This window comes from Cupressus sempervirens, chromosome 8, assembly GCF_028749045.1.
Source record: "Cupressus sempervirens isolate cs-2001-9-10 chromosome 8, ASM2874904v1, whole genome shotgun sequence".
NCBI classification, from domain to species: domain Eukaryota; kingdom Viridiplantae; phylum Streptophyta; class Pinopsida; order Cupressales; family Cupressaceae; genus Cupressus; species Cupressus sempervirens.
Window position 1 is genome coordinate 834,068,513 of NC_143125.1, and position 12,653 is coordinate 834,081,165.

The 12,653-nt window shown below is 31.3% G+C and overlaps 2 protein-coding genes across 2 annotated transcripts; both read right to left on the reverse strand.

Moving 5' to 3' along the window:
• Positions 1 to 1,026: 1,026 nt before the first annotated feature.
• On the reverse strand, positions 1,027 to 2,511 carry LOC149544995 (uncharacterized). Its single transcript, XM_089796030.1, has 4 exons — positions 2,247 to 2,511; positions 1,768 to 1,955; positions 1,439 to 1,602; positions 1,027 to 1,351 (listed from the first exon to the last, which is right to left on the reverse strand). The coding sequence occupies exons 1-4, from the start codon at positions 2,509 to 2,511 to the stop codon at positions 1,027 to 1,029; spliced, it is 942 nt and encodes a 313-aa protein (XP_089652156.1).
• Positions 2,512 to 9,544: 7,033 nt separating this feature from the next.
• Positions 9,545 to 11,870, reverse strand: LOC149544996 (fe(II)/2-oxoglutarate-dependent dioxygenase 4-like). The gene is made up of 4 exons (XM_089796476.1): positions 11,603 to 11,870; positions 11,276 to 11,520; positions 10,707 to 11,019; positions 9,545 to 10,040 (listed from the first exon to the last, which is right to left on the reverse strand). The coding sequence occupies exons 1-4, from the start codon at positions 11,810 to 11,812 to the stop codon at positions 9,792 to 9,794; spliced, it is 1,017 nt and encodes a 338-aa protein (XP_089652602.1). The 5' UTR covers positions 11,813 to 11,870; the 3' UTR covers positions 9,545 to 9,791.
• Positions 11,871 to 12,653: the final 783 nt, after the last annotated feature.

Sequence of the window (12,653 nt, forward strand, 5' to 3'; positions counted from 1 at the left end):
TGTGTAACCAAAATTAAGAGTAGCTATCAACCATTCTTCGAGTGGACCCTTGTGATAGCTAATTTTAGATTCACCTTTAAGAATTTCATAAACTTTATACTGAGCTCATCAGAGAGAGTGTGCTTCTTGAAATTTACTGTTCGGGCAATGATAATTTGATAAATACATCCTGCAAGATAAAGATCACGAATCTCACGATACAAAGTGTCTGGCCATCTACAAAAGTCTACAACCTCGATCTGTAGGTGATGAAATTTGACATCTAAGTTCATCTTCACTTTTGTGGCATAATGGAAGTTGAAGTACATAGCATAGTTATAAAATTTTAATTGATTGTTCCTTGGTGCATTGTTTATAATTTGACTGGTCATTCTATCCCTTATCCAATATCGAACACTCAACTCCTCTATACGAAGGATGACATTTTGTGGAAGTCTATAATGAAAGTCTCATAACCACCAGTAAGCCCATTCCAAACGTAATTTGTCTGACATCTTCATAAGCTGCATGGAAATTATGAAAAAAAAAATTATATCATTAAAACATGATAAAGAATATGTTTTTTTTTTCAAAAAGGAAAGAAATGTTGAATGAAGGATAGTAACCATAATATTTAAACTAAGGTATGTTACATGAAATAAACATAAAATATATTTGATCAAGTTCATATTTTGACACACATTTTTTAAATGTTAGTATTTTTTGTCTTGAAAAAAATTATTTGACATATGTGATACAAATTTATAAAGGCATAACAAAATAAGTGATCATTTTCTTTAATGTAAGGATACTAAAAACAAATTACAAGGGTATATTAAAAGTCTATTTATATATTTATGGATGTCAAAACATGTATTTGAAACATTTGAAATGTGATTTGTAGTAGTATACAAGTAAATGAAAACTTTATTTAAATACTGCAATCATATAATAGTATAGTAAATATAATAAAAATTGTAAAATATTAAAGTGGCAAATCAAAATTGTAATTGCATTGGACGAAGTATTAAAAATAAAAATATTACATCAATTCTCTTCCAACAACTTAAGTCTATTTTCTTCATCCTTGCGCTTGGCAACTTGTCTACCCTTTTTCATTTTCTCATAGCGATCATACGTGAATGGAGGCATTATTCTTAGACACAATAAAGATTTAACACGAGAAATTGCCACAAATGTCAATCCTGTTCTTTCTCTTGTTCCTATATCAATTGTCGCTTTTGGAAGAGTTAAACCCTGAGATTTATGTATAGACAATGCCCATGCCAATCTTAAAGGTAATTGAAGTGTTGTACCCTTCTGTATTGGTGTAATTGGAATTGTTTTTGGATGATGGTCTTCAAATGGTAGTCTAGAATAGTTGTCAAACTCAACCATCACATATGTTGGAGGTTAAGGTGGAGTGCTGCCTTGTTTGTAGACTATATTTCGAACATACCCCAAAGATCCATTTACAAGACCTGCTTGTACCCATAGATTAGAAGTTAGCATGACCCTTGCATCCTTACAAAGTAGCAATTCCAGATCAAGCTCATTATTTGAATAATCTTCCAATTCATTTCCATGTCTTGCTTTTGTCGCAACACTATGTGCAACAGGATACTTCAATGAATGCAACATTTTTTTATTGTGACTATGAACATTTTCATTTGTTGAGAATAGATGGACAGAATTTTCAAACTGTAAATTTGTTGGAAGATCTATGTTGACAGGGGTTCTTGTCATTAGCAACCTCCAACCATCAATCTGTGGGTTTGCATCTCTTACATTCATCAAAATTTGGTGAAATCTTTGTTGATCCTCATTCTCCCCATCTTGTTTGAATATCTTGTCCAAAGTAACAACAATCTTGAATTCTTTCCATAGCAACTTTGCCCTTCTATTACTGTCATATGCTGTTCTGTCACCAACTGGAGGAAGCTGGCCCAAATCTCCCACCAAAATTATAGATACACCTAAAATATAAGAATGAAAATACTTATGTCAAAATGATTAATTTGTAATTACATTTTAGTAACATAATAGTCTATATTTTATACATGCTACACTTGTTAATGAGAAAAAGTGAAGCCTTTTACCTCCAAAGCTAATATTTGCATTTTGTGGGAATGCTTGTCGAAGTCAAGAGTCAATGTTCTCTAGCATGTTTTGACCAATGAAGCTCATTTCATCAATCAAGATATACTTGATATGTGCCATTTCTTTTTGAAAACTGGTGAGTCTTGTTCCTTCTAATTGACAAAAACCTTGTATTGGTATTTTTAATTTTGAATGAACTGTAGAAGCTCCTATGTTGAACACTACGACTCCTGTTGGTGCAAGTAATAGAAGGGGAGATAGAGAGGGCATTGCTGCATTTTGAAGAGATTGACTAATTGCACCAATTAGATATGACTTTCCAGTGCCTGCTATTCCTTGAATTATCATGAGCAATGGCTCCACATTCTGATTTCTATGATAGTGTGTCATAATAATGTCAACTGCCTTTTTCTGTTTGTCACCAAGGGTCATGTAGTTGATGCATTTGGGAATGTCATCATATATTAGACAACCATGATTCTTCACATTACCATGATTCATCATTGTCTATCACCATAGTACGTTGAACATGCCAAGGAATGTAATTAAATGTCTCCCAGTTTTGTATGATGGCATCATCATTATGACCAATATCTTGTTCTATATCATGGAATGGCTTGTAGAGCAATAATTCTGATAAACAGAAGTCAACCCATTTAGCTGATTCGCGTGAAGGTATAGATACAAATCTAGGAAAGACTCTAACTATTGCTACTTTGTCCCTTGGCTCCAATTTATTCTCTCTTCTTCTTTTAGGATTATATATCCATGATCTCGCTGCATCAATTAATGTGACGGCTTCCATACATAGGGGCCTTCTTTTGTACCCATCAATGAAAGATTTTTTTTTCTCTTCAGTATTGTCTTCATCATTTCCATTTTCATTATTTATAGTTACAGGCTTGAAGACCTCATAGGACATATTTAGATTAACAAATCTTCTACTACACTCTACCAATGGAAGCTCTAATAGCATATGACATGTTTCTTGAGCACCAATGTCTCTTTTTATAATTGTCTTAGTTAGAAGTTTCCTATATGCACGTGTAGCTAAATCATCTAGGTTTTCCATGTTGGAGAGGCGCATCAACATTTGATGGTATGGTTCTGAGCTGTTCTCTGCTTTTGCTGCATATTTGGCAATGTATTTCACCACAGCATGTTTGGAAAGAACAAGTTGCCAATCTATATTTGCTCTCCATAGTTGTAGTATGTGGCAATTATGTGAGTTGACTCTTTCATCATTTCTGGCTGGTTCAAATTTCTTTTCACCTGTTTCTCTGTCTTCATATAATTTTGATCCCTCTAGGTTTAATGGCCAAGGTGCATTATACCTATAATAAATATAAGAGAGATATATAGTTAGTCATGTGACACTAGTGACCAATTTCTAATTTTGGTTTAAATATTGCAATGTAATGAAATGATTACCTGCAAACCATATGCCCCCTTTTCTTCCGCAAACATGCACCCTCCTTACAAATTTATCGTCTTTCTACACAATTTAGGATCTCCTCATAGTCATGATCTAGATTGACCTTTACAAGTTGTCTCATGTTTTTGAGACATGGATGTTGTTGAAAATTCATGAAAGGCTACAATTCAAAATAAGTTGAATGAGAAAATAAGGTCATATCAAATTATACCATAGAATACATATTTATAAACATACCTATATATTTCGCTGGTGAGGATCTTGTCTAGGGTTCCATGCATGAACAATAGAATGAAAATATCTTTCAGCACTTTTACGTTCATCCTCATTTGACCAGTCAATGTTCTCCATATTAGGTGCCCCTTCGATCCATATGAATCCATGCACATGTGGGACCCCCTATGTTGCCATTCATATCACACCAAAAATCTTTGACATTCATTCCATTTTCTAGAATCTCTTTTCTAAACATAGAGTGTCTCAAGTGCATATAGTGTGCCACAATGTGAGGATAATCAATTATATTTTGCCTACGCCAATTTTGAGGTTCACGTGGATCAGTTGGCATTGTTCCTAGCATTAGAGTATGTAAATCAGGCCAATACATATCTAATGCACTCAATGTGAAAAATATTATAGGACAACCAATTTGATGAAGCAAATTTGTCAATTCTGCATGAGATTTTTCCCAATATGACCTTGTTCCCCTTAGCGTTGTACCAAACTGCATCAATTTATCTACCGATCTAGAGTGAGGTGTAGTTTCCATATGTTGCCGCAACTCATTGATGGTGATTGGCATGTCTTTAAAGTTTCTCTTTACAAACACAGAGGTTGAACTCTGTGCACAATGTCTCATGATCATGTTATTCATGAAATATCTAAATCTAGGATGTTTTCCAAAATGATGATCCCTATATCGCACAAGATGCTTTACAAATTCATGAAGATATACATGTCACAACCGTGGTTCTAACAAATCACAAGTACCATTAGGAAATAGTGTTGGGAATGCCATATCCAATAATCCTGATGTGACATACTCATTAATAGGCGACACACCAATACTTGGCCAATCTATCAATAATGTTGGCTTTGCATTAGGATTATTAACCCATGCATGGATAAGTTCCATTTTCTTTTGTGCATTAGGAGGTCTTGAAGCCATTGATGTTGTGTGCTCAATTACATTCCCTTCATCTATCTCCATAACTGGACCCAGAAAAACAATATCATTTGCATCTGTATCAAACTCCATATTCACCATCTTCAATCTATGAAAAACATTTTCATCTCTATTACTGGGGAGATCATTGAGAGCATTTTCATTAATTTGAACATCAGAGTAAAATTTATCATGCTCTACTTTGTATTTGAGTGTTTTGTATACACGATTTCTATTCACAGTAAAGTTATATTGTGTCCCACGTTGATCTGTCCTTCGAACAATAATAATTGGCAACTTATCTATTGTATGTGGCAATATGTTTGAAACATGATCTATGTTTTGTGGGAAACTTATTGTGTGTCCTCTATACTTAAATTGGCCACTAGTTGCATGTGTCACTTGCAATATGGGACTGACACATGCAATTAACATTTCCTCAACTTGTGTCAAGTTTGCAAGCTCCTTTGGTTGAGGTCCTGGGTCCACATTATTTGAAGCTGAGAATCTGTTATTTCCTCTCTCTTGTCGGCATCTATTACACACTAGACCTTCAGAGATGTGTGACACTTTCATTCCTAGATAGCATTCTTGACAAATATAACACATGTTTGGCATTCTTAAGCTATCCAATTTTTGGCAAAACTGCATTTGGAATCTATAGAAATTATCACCAAGTTTTCCATTCGGGTTTTGTGCATTTTCTACATTACCTTGTCTAGCTAAATTTATCCCAACTTGAGTTGTATGATGGGGTGTTTCAGGAACACATTCAGTTGTCCTTGATACTTCATTTTGAAGATCCAATTGCATATTTGTAGTCAAGGGTTGATTATACCTCTCATTGAGCTGTAAATCCACTTGATGTCTTCCTTGTATCTCAGAATGTAATACTCCATTGGATGTTCTTTGGCGACAACTTTTGTTACTATTTTGTTGATCTCTATTTTTAGATTCCAATTCTTGCACTAAAAGTTGTGCCCTTCACCTGGCGTAGTTTTGTCTTTGGAGTTCATTACTCCTTCTTTGATCTTGTCTTTGATTTTCTATCATTTGTTCTCTCCGACGTCTTCGATATTCCCTTTGATATTCTCTCTGATACACTCTTCGTTGTTGTATTTGATATTGTCTCCTTTCCTCATCAAATTGAAAATTTGGTGTTGATAGACTCATAGCTATAAAGTGAATAAAATCTTCAATTAATGAGAAATATCTTGCAATTTATGTTCACAACAAATATCACGTATAAGAAATATGGTGATATTTATTTTATTATATAGAAACATACATTTATTTATCTAAGAATCCATACCCTTTAAAGATGAAGTATATAGAAACAAAATTTCCTTAAACATTATAATTCCAAAATATTCGACTAGTTCACTATTTGAAAAGAGTAAGAATTTATTGCAGTGAGTGTTTCTATTATTGATTTCAATGTTAGAATGTAAAAACACTACTCCATATTACACTATTTTCTCTTAGATCTTAATGCATTTTAGTTGAATTACTAATTTCATAATTTTAGGTCCAAAAAAATTTATTAAGTACTTATTCAAATTTTATATTTTCTTGAAATTGTCAATTTCAAATAATAGAATATTTATTCATTTTACTAACTCTTTTAAATTTTATTTATTTAAAATAAATATAATATAGGAAAAATCTATTTGAAAACTTAATTGAAATTAAGATTTAAAAAATTAACTTTCACAATACATACAAAATATTAATATAATTTAAACATAGTGCCTAAGAATATATTATTATTAATTTAAAAAAAATTTAGGAGCACTATCCTTAAGTGGCACTACACTTAATATTAATATAGTATATATTACTATACTATAGATTAGATCTAACTTGTAAGACAAACCATTAAAATTTGAAGTAAATCTAATATTTAAAATTTAAAAAAGGAAACTAAATTAATTTAATTTTAAAAAAATAAAATTAAATATCGATATGAAATTCAAAACTTTACTAAATATATCTAAATTTGAACCATATGTAATATTTCTAAAAAAAAAACTAAATAATGTTATTAAAAAATCAATTTAAATATCTAAATGAAATTTAAAATTTCATCATTTATTAATCATTTACATGGAAATCAAAATTTGAAAAACCATAGGATTTTAAAAATAAAAAGGCTCCTATTTCATAATATTTCCTATTTATTTGATTTGTGTAAAAAAACTAATCTCTTTATTTGTAAAAAAAATAACTAAATTTAAATATTTCTTTAAAAAAACTAAATCTAGTATTCCTAAAAAATTACTAAATCTAATCCTTCTAAAAAAAATCTAATCTTTCTAAAAAATAACTAAATCAAATATTTCTAAAGAATAACTAAATCTAATATTTAAAATTTAAAAAAGAAAACTAAATAAATTTAATTTTAAAAAATCAAATTAAATATCTATATGAAATTCAAAACTTTACTAAATATATCTAAATTTGAACCATATTTAATATTTCTAAAAAAACAACTAAATAATGTTATTAAAAAATCAATTTAAATATCTAAATGAATTTTAAAACTTCATCATTTATTAATCATTTACATGGAAATCAAAATTTGAAAAATCCTAGGATTTTAAAAATAAAAAGGCTCCTATTTCATTATATTTCATATTTATTTGATTTGTGTAAAAAAAAACTAATCTCTTTATTTCTAAAAAAAAACTAAATTTTAATATTTCTTAAAAAAAACTAAATCTAGTATTTCTAAAAAATTACTAAATCTAATCTTTCAAAAAAAAATCTAATCTTTCTAAAAAATAACTAAATCAAATATTTCTAAAAAATAACTAAATCTAAGATTTAATTGAATGTACTCTTCAATGTATATAATCTATATGAGACTTCCTATGCTTGGCTAGGCATGATTTTTTCCTGGTTTTTGGAAGCATTAGCATGTTTTTTCATGGTTCTCAACATGATTAGTTTGAAGGATTCTAAGAAGGCTAGGGAATCCATTGGTTTTGCCTTTTCAATGCAATGGATCAACAATCTTTTGGTTTATGTGAAGCGGTTTATTCAAGTTTCAACTTTCATTTAGTTTGGTTTCTTGCATGCGTATGATCAATCATGATTGTCATTTTTCAAAATTTGTACTTCTTTAAGTCTCATTCATTGTAAATTTTCTTTGTTTAGTATATAGCTAAAAAAATAGAAATATGTAAGTTTGAATCTTTACCGAAGTTTAGAATTAATCCAAATCATTGAGGGATTTGGTGAAAGGTTTATTCAGAACTTTCATGTAGCTTAAGAGTCGAATGTGTATAGGTTGATTTTGATCCTTTGAATTGGTGGTATAGCAATTGAAACAAAGCCAAAAGCTTTTTAAATGGTAAGTAATCCTCAGATGGCAATATGAATTGCTTTGAGTCAGTGTACTTTGTGTAGGACAATAGTTTGAAATTGAGACAACTAAATAGAAGGTATTTAAACCATACCAGATGTAAGTGTTGTATTCACTGGCTATTTTGTATGATTTCATGAAGGACGTTAATGTTCAGGTCATCCATCCCTATTCCTGTACTGTATTTAGTCCCAATGGTTTTAAAAAAGTAGATATCAAACAAAAGGTTTCTTATCTCTTCTTTGGTAATTTGTGAAAAGGAAAATACTCAAATCCTATAGAAATTTGAAGGTCACCAGCAATATAAATAGTAGGACACAATTGGCATGGTTTCAGTCACATTTTATTTTCGTAATTGTGGACTGGATCATTTTTAAATCCAAAATGACTGAACCTGTTCAATAGATGAATACAGAACGTGCAATAGTGTTCTATCTATTTTGAAAACAAAGAGTGGTAATAAAATGTAGGGAAAACAAATTCAATGTGGTAATAAGCAATAACAAATGATAAAATTAAACCTCAATTAAAATTGCAGTATTATTCAAAAAAGACATCATGGAAATGGAAATAGTAGAGATGAAAAGCATACCTTTCTTAAAATTTGCAAAAAGAACAAAGTTAAAAATTGTATGTTGTTTTTAGTCAGAGTTGCAAATTGTTATATAATGGGAGCTTAATCCGTTACAAACATTTCAATATCTTGGAGTGGTCCATTCATTTCTTAACAGATTCATTATTATGTGTTAAATATAACTTTTAATAGACATGCCATGTACCTGCATGCACGTTTTTTAAATTAATATATAATATATAAGTGCAATTGATGCGTATGTAAAGAATGAAAGAAATCAAAGCATGCAACTAAAACAACTGAAACACACACGAGTTTAACGAAAACGAAAATGCACACGACTTCAATTTTCGCCAGCGAAGTTGGACATGGCAGAAACAATCAAATAAACGTCAAATTTATTTAAAATGCTAAAATGTTTACATTGAAATTTGCTCCCACTGTAGAAAGCCTTTCAGCTTAACCATCATATTGCTGGACAAACTCTAATATTTTTAACATCACCTTATTCAATAATTATTATAAATTTAAATATAATACACAGATAACAATTTGTACATATCAGCTACCATTTTCAAAAAATGAAGATAATTATTTACATTTAAAATTAAATACAATATAAATAAAATAATTTATATATTTTCCACTTAATTATGTATTGAGATTTCAAAAGGACGTGATCAATTTTCGTTATTTAAAATGATTACTGTCAATAATATATTTGCTTTGCAATTATATTTTTTCTTTTCCCTTAAAAAATTATAATAAAACAGCACATTATATTAACCTGCTCTAATTTTGTGTCCCTTTTACGTATTTCACATGCAATGGGTTGTATGGAAGCCAATTTTTAAGAATTGGTTGCAGTACAAGATCGTCACTATTATAATTCGAACAAGTGGACAATAATAGAGTCTGTGTACATACGAGAAAAAAACCTATCTGCATTTATTCCATGTTGCTTCTCCATCGATATACAACGAAGCATTAAGAAACCATTGAATATCATGATCGCTATAGAGATCGTTTTTGTGGGGACCTGCTACCTACATAAAAGTTAAAACTACGTTGTACTCATTTATTTCAATAGCTTTCAGCGCATCAATAATAAGATTTAGCATTACATTCTATGTTCCCAAATTATTCAATTAGAAGCAACCTGAATACACCTTTACTGGAGTCTTGCATAAGCCAAATTATCAGCCTTTCCTGAATGAGTTCGGCTGTGAAAGTAGTTTAAGTAGTCACCAAATGTAAATGATTTGTATTTTGATGGGCTCTGCTCGGTAACAAGCTCAGGAACAGGCTTGATTACAGTGGTTCTGGCTGGAGCACAGAACAATGGAATGGATATTCGAGCTCGATTGTAATTTGGCACAGCACGGTGCTCCACACTCTGAAATCTTCCATTACTTAAAACCTGCCACAACGTTTAGGTTCATCAAGTTTTTATACCATCTCATTTTAACAAAAAACAAGTGTTTCAACCATCGCATCCTATGAAAAAATTTAATACTTTCCATCTAAAAATCGATACAGTACATCACATACTAAGAAAAAAATTAAACACTTATTATCTAAAATTCAAGAGAGTACATCACATACTTCGAAAAAATTTAATACTTTACATCTAAAAATCAAATCTTACAGTCTGATATTTAAAACAATCATCTATCTCACAGCTTAATTTTTCCTTTGATATATGATATTTAAAGACAACCCACTAAGTACCATCCCAAAAAGATCATAACCCAGTCTTAAAAGTCTCACAGTAAGGAAGAAATTAAGCTTGAACAAATAAATATTTCTATCTATTTGATAGTATTGACCTAGACATCAAGTTTTATCCTAAGATGTTTGCTTCATCCTAAAAAATTATAAAACTTTGACTATTTAATATTTTTTGTTTAAGAATTTTTTTGTAAGTACACAATTTTTACAATTGAAACATTCACATTGAATATGAATCAATATAATAATAAACATATGTAAATGGACAATAAAAAACAAAGAAGAAGGAGAGAGAGAGAGAGAGCCAAATATCTCGATTTCTTTGCTTGAGAAGTGATTCGAGTAATATATATACCTGCAAGACATCAGCCACATTGATCACAAAAGCATTGGAAATTGGCTGCACTGCAACCCATTGCCCATTATGTGATACTTGAAGCCCTCCCACATCATCTTGCAGGAGGACTGTTATCAAACCCACATCAGAATGCTCACTCACACCAAATGTCATATCTGGGTTAGGACATGGAGGATAGTAATTCAAGAGCAACCGCTGATGCCCCATTATGTTCTCAAAAACACCAGGAATTCCAACGCTTTCCGATAGGACAGAAAGAATGTCTAGTGCCACCTTTCTCACCTCACTAATGTATTCTAATGCTGAGTCTCTGCACAACATTGTTGAGGTTAGAGTCATTTAACATATGATTACCAAAATGTCAAGATGAGAGGAAACATAGATTATCACATTGATTCAAGTTTTACAATTGCTTTATCTTAATAAACACAAAACCTTGTAAAAACTTATCAAATGCATACATATATCATCAAGTACATGCCTTCTAAAACTAAATGTGTAAGAGTATGCAAGTAGAGATTCCATTATGGTAGTATTAGTTATATTTCCAAGATATTGTTGCTTACCGAATGATAGGAGGCCAATCCTTCAGTGTTTGGGCCTCAATGTTACCTTCAACTATGAACATGAGAAAGTCCCTCCATTCGAGAACCTTTTGGTCTTTTGCAGTAAAGCTTGTTCCATATACAACAGGCTTATCATGGCGTTCAGATTTATACTTGGCCTTGTCGTCTTCTGGCAACTCAAAGAACATGTGGTGAGCCCTCACCATGTTCTCTATCACCCTCTCTGGAACTCCATGGTTTATCACCTAAGCAAAACACCCACAATGTGTTATAATTATAACTCAATCATTAGTTCAGAAACATTACATAAAATGGGCAAGTTCAAACCTGAAAGAAGCCCCATTCTTCACAAGCTTTGCTAATGGCGCTGACTGCCTCTGATCTATTGGGGCCACGAATGCCACTCACATCTATCACTGGAATACTCTCTTTGCAAGCTGCAGTGGCTTTGGAGCGCTCATTCATATAAGCCTTTGGGATCTCCTTCATGCCATTATCTACTAAACTCTTTACGCTTCTGTTTGCTAGAACAGCCATGTTAAGCTCTTCTTTTCACTGCCACACAACATACACCAAATGTTTACTACAAAGGATTAAGAGTATGAAGAGAAGGAGGCGTATTAATAGGAATAAAGTCCAATCGTGGACGAGGGATAACCGCATGGCAGCGACAGAAAGTTTGGTTTGACTTCTTGTTGGGATTTTCACACGTGGAGTGTAGCGAAGTTTGGTTTCAGTTATGGTCGAGGTTTAAGTTCGTCATACATCTAACCTTTCAAAATTAGAAATCAGTAATGAGTCTGAAATATCATATACTCTTGTCTTTAGGGTCTATTTGGTTGATAGAATAGGAATAGGAAATTAAGAATATGTTTTCTACTTTCTATTTGGTGTGTCAATTGGGATAGGGAATAGGAATACATATTTCTATTTTGTCCCTAAAATGAACTTATGTCCATTCCAAAAAATAGGTGTTATTTCAATTCCCTAGGTGTTATGTCCATTGTTATAGACATAAGCTCATTTTAAGGGCAAAATGGAAATATGTATTCCTATTCCCTATTCCAATTGATGCACTAAATGGAAAATAGAAAACATATTACTAATTTCTTATTTCTATCCCGACAACCAAATCCCTAAAAGGTTAATTTTGGTTCCTATAAATATAAGGATGCGTGTACGTTAAATTTTTTGTAGGTACTATTGAATCATAGTTTCAATTATAATTTTTTTTTTCATTAAGACCAACAAAATGCCCTTAATTTATCTTTAGAATCCTTTTTATACTAGATCTCCTATGATTCATTTTGACTACAAAGTTGGTTGTCTAGTTAATCTCACCCCCCTCAAATAAATGTTTAATTTAACTTCTTTGGTC

Coding starts and splice junctions, on each gene's coding strand:
- LOC149544995 (XM_089796030.1), bottom strand. CDS start 2,511: ATGACCCTTGGTGACAAACAGAAAAAGGCAGTTGACATTATTATGACA. Junction 1,956..2,246: donor ATTAAAAATACCAATACAAG/GTTTTTGTCAAT, acceptor CTTATATTTTAG/GTGTATCTATAATTTTGGTG. Junction 1,603..1,767: donor TTCACCAAATTTTGATGAAT/GTAAGAGATGCA, acceptor CATTCATTGAAG/TATCCTGTTGCACATAGTGT.
- LOC149544996 (XM_089796476.1), bottom strand. CDS start 11,812: ATGGCTGTTCTAGCAAACAGAAGCGTAAAGAGTTTAGTAGATAATGGC. Junction 11,521..11,602: donor AAGAATGGGGCTTCTTTCAG/GTTTGAACTTGC, acceptor TGTTTTGCTTAG/GTGATAAACCATGGAGTTCC. Junction 11,020..11,275: donor GATTGGCCTCCTATCATTCG/GTAAGCAACAAT, acceptor AATGTTGTGCAG/AGACTCAGCATTAGAATACA.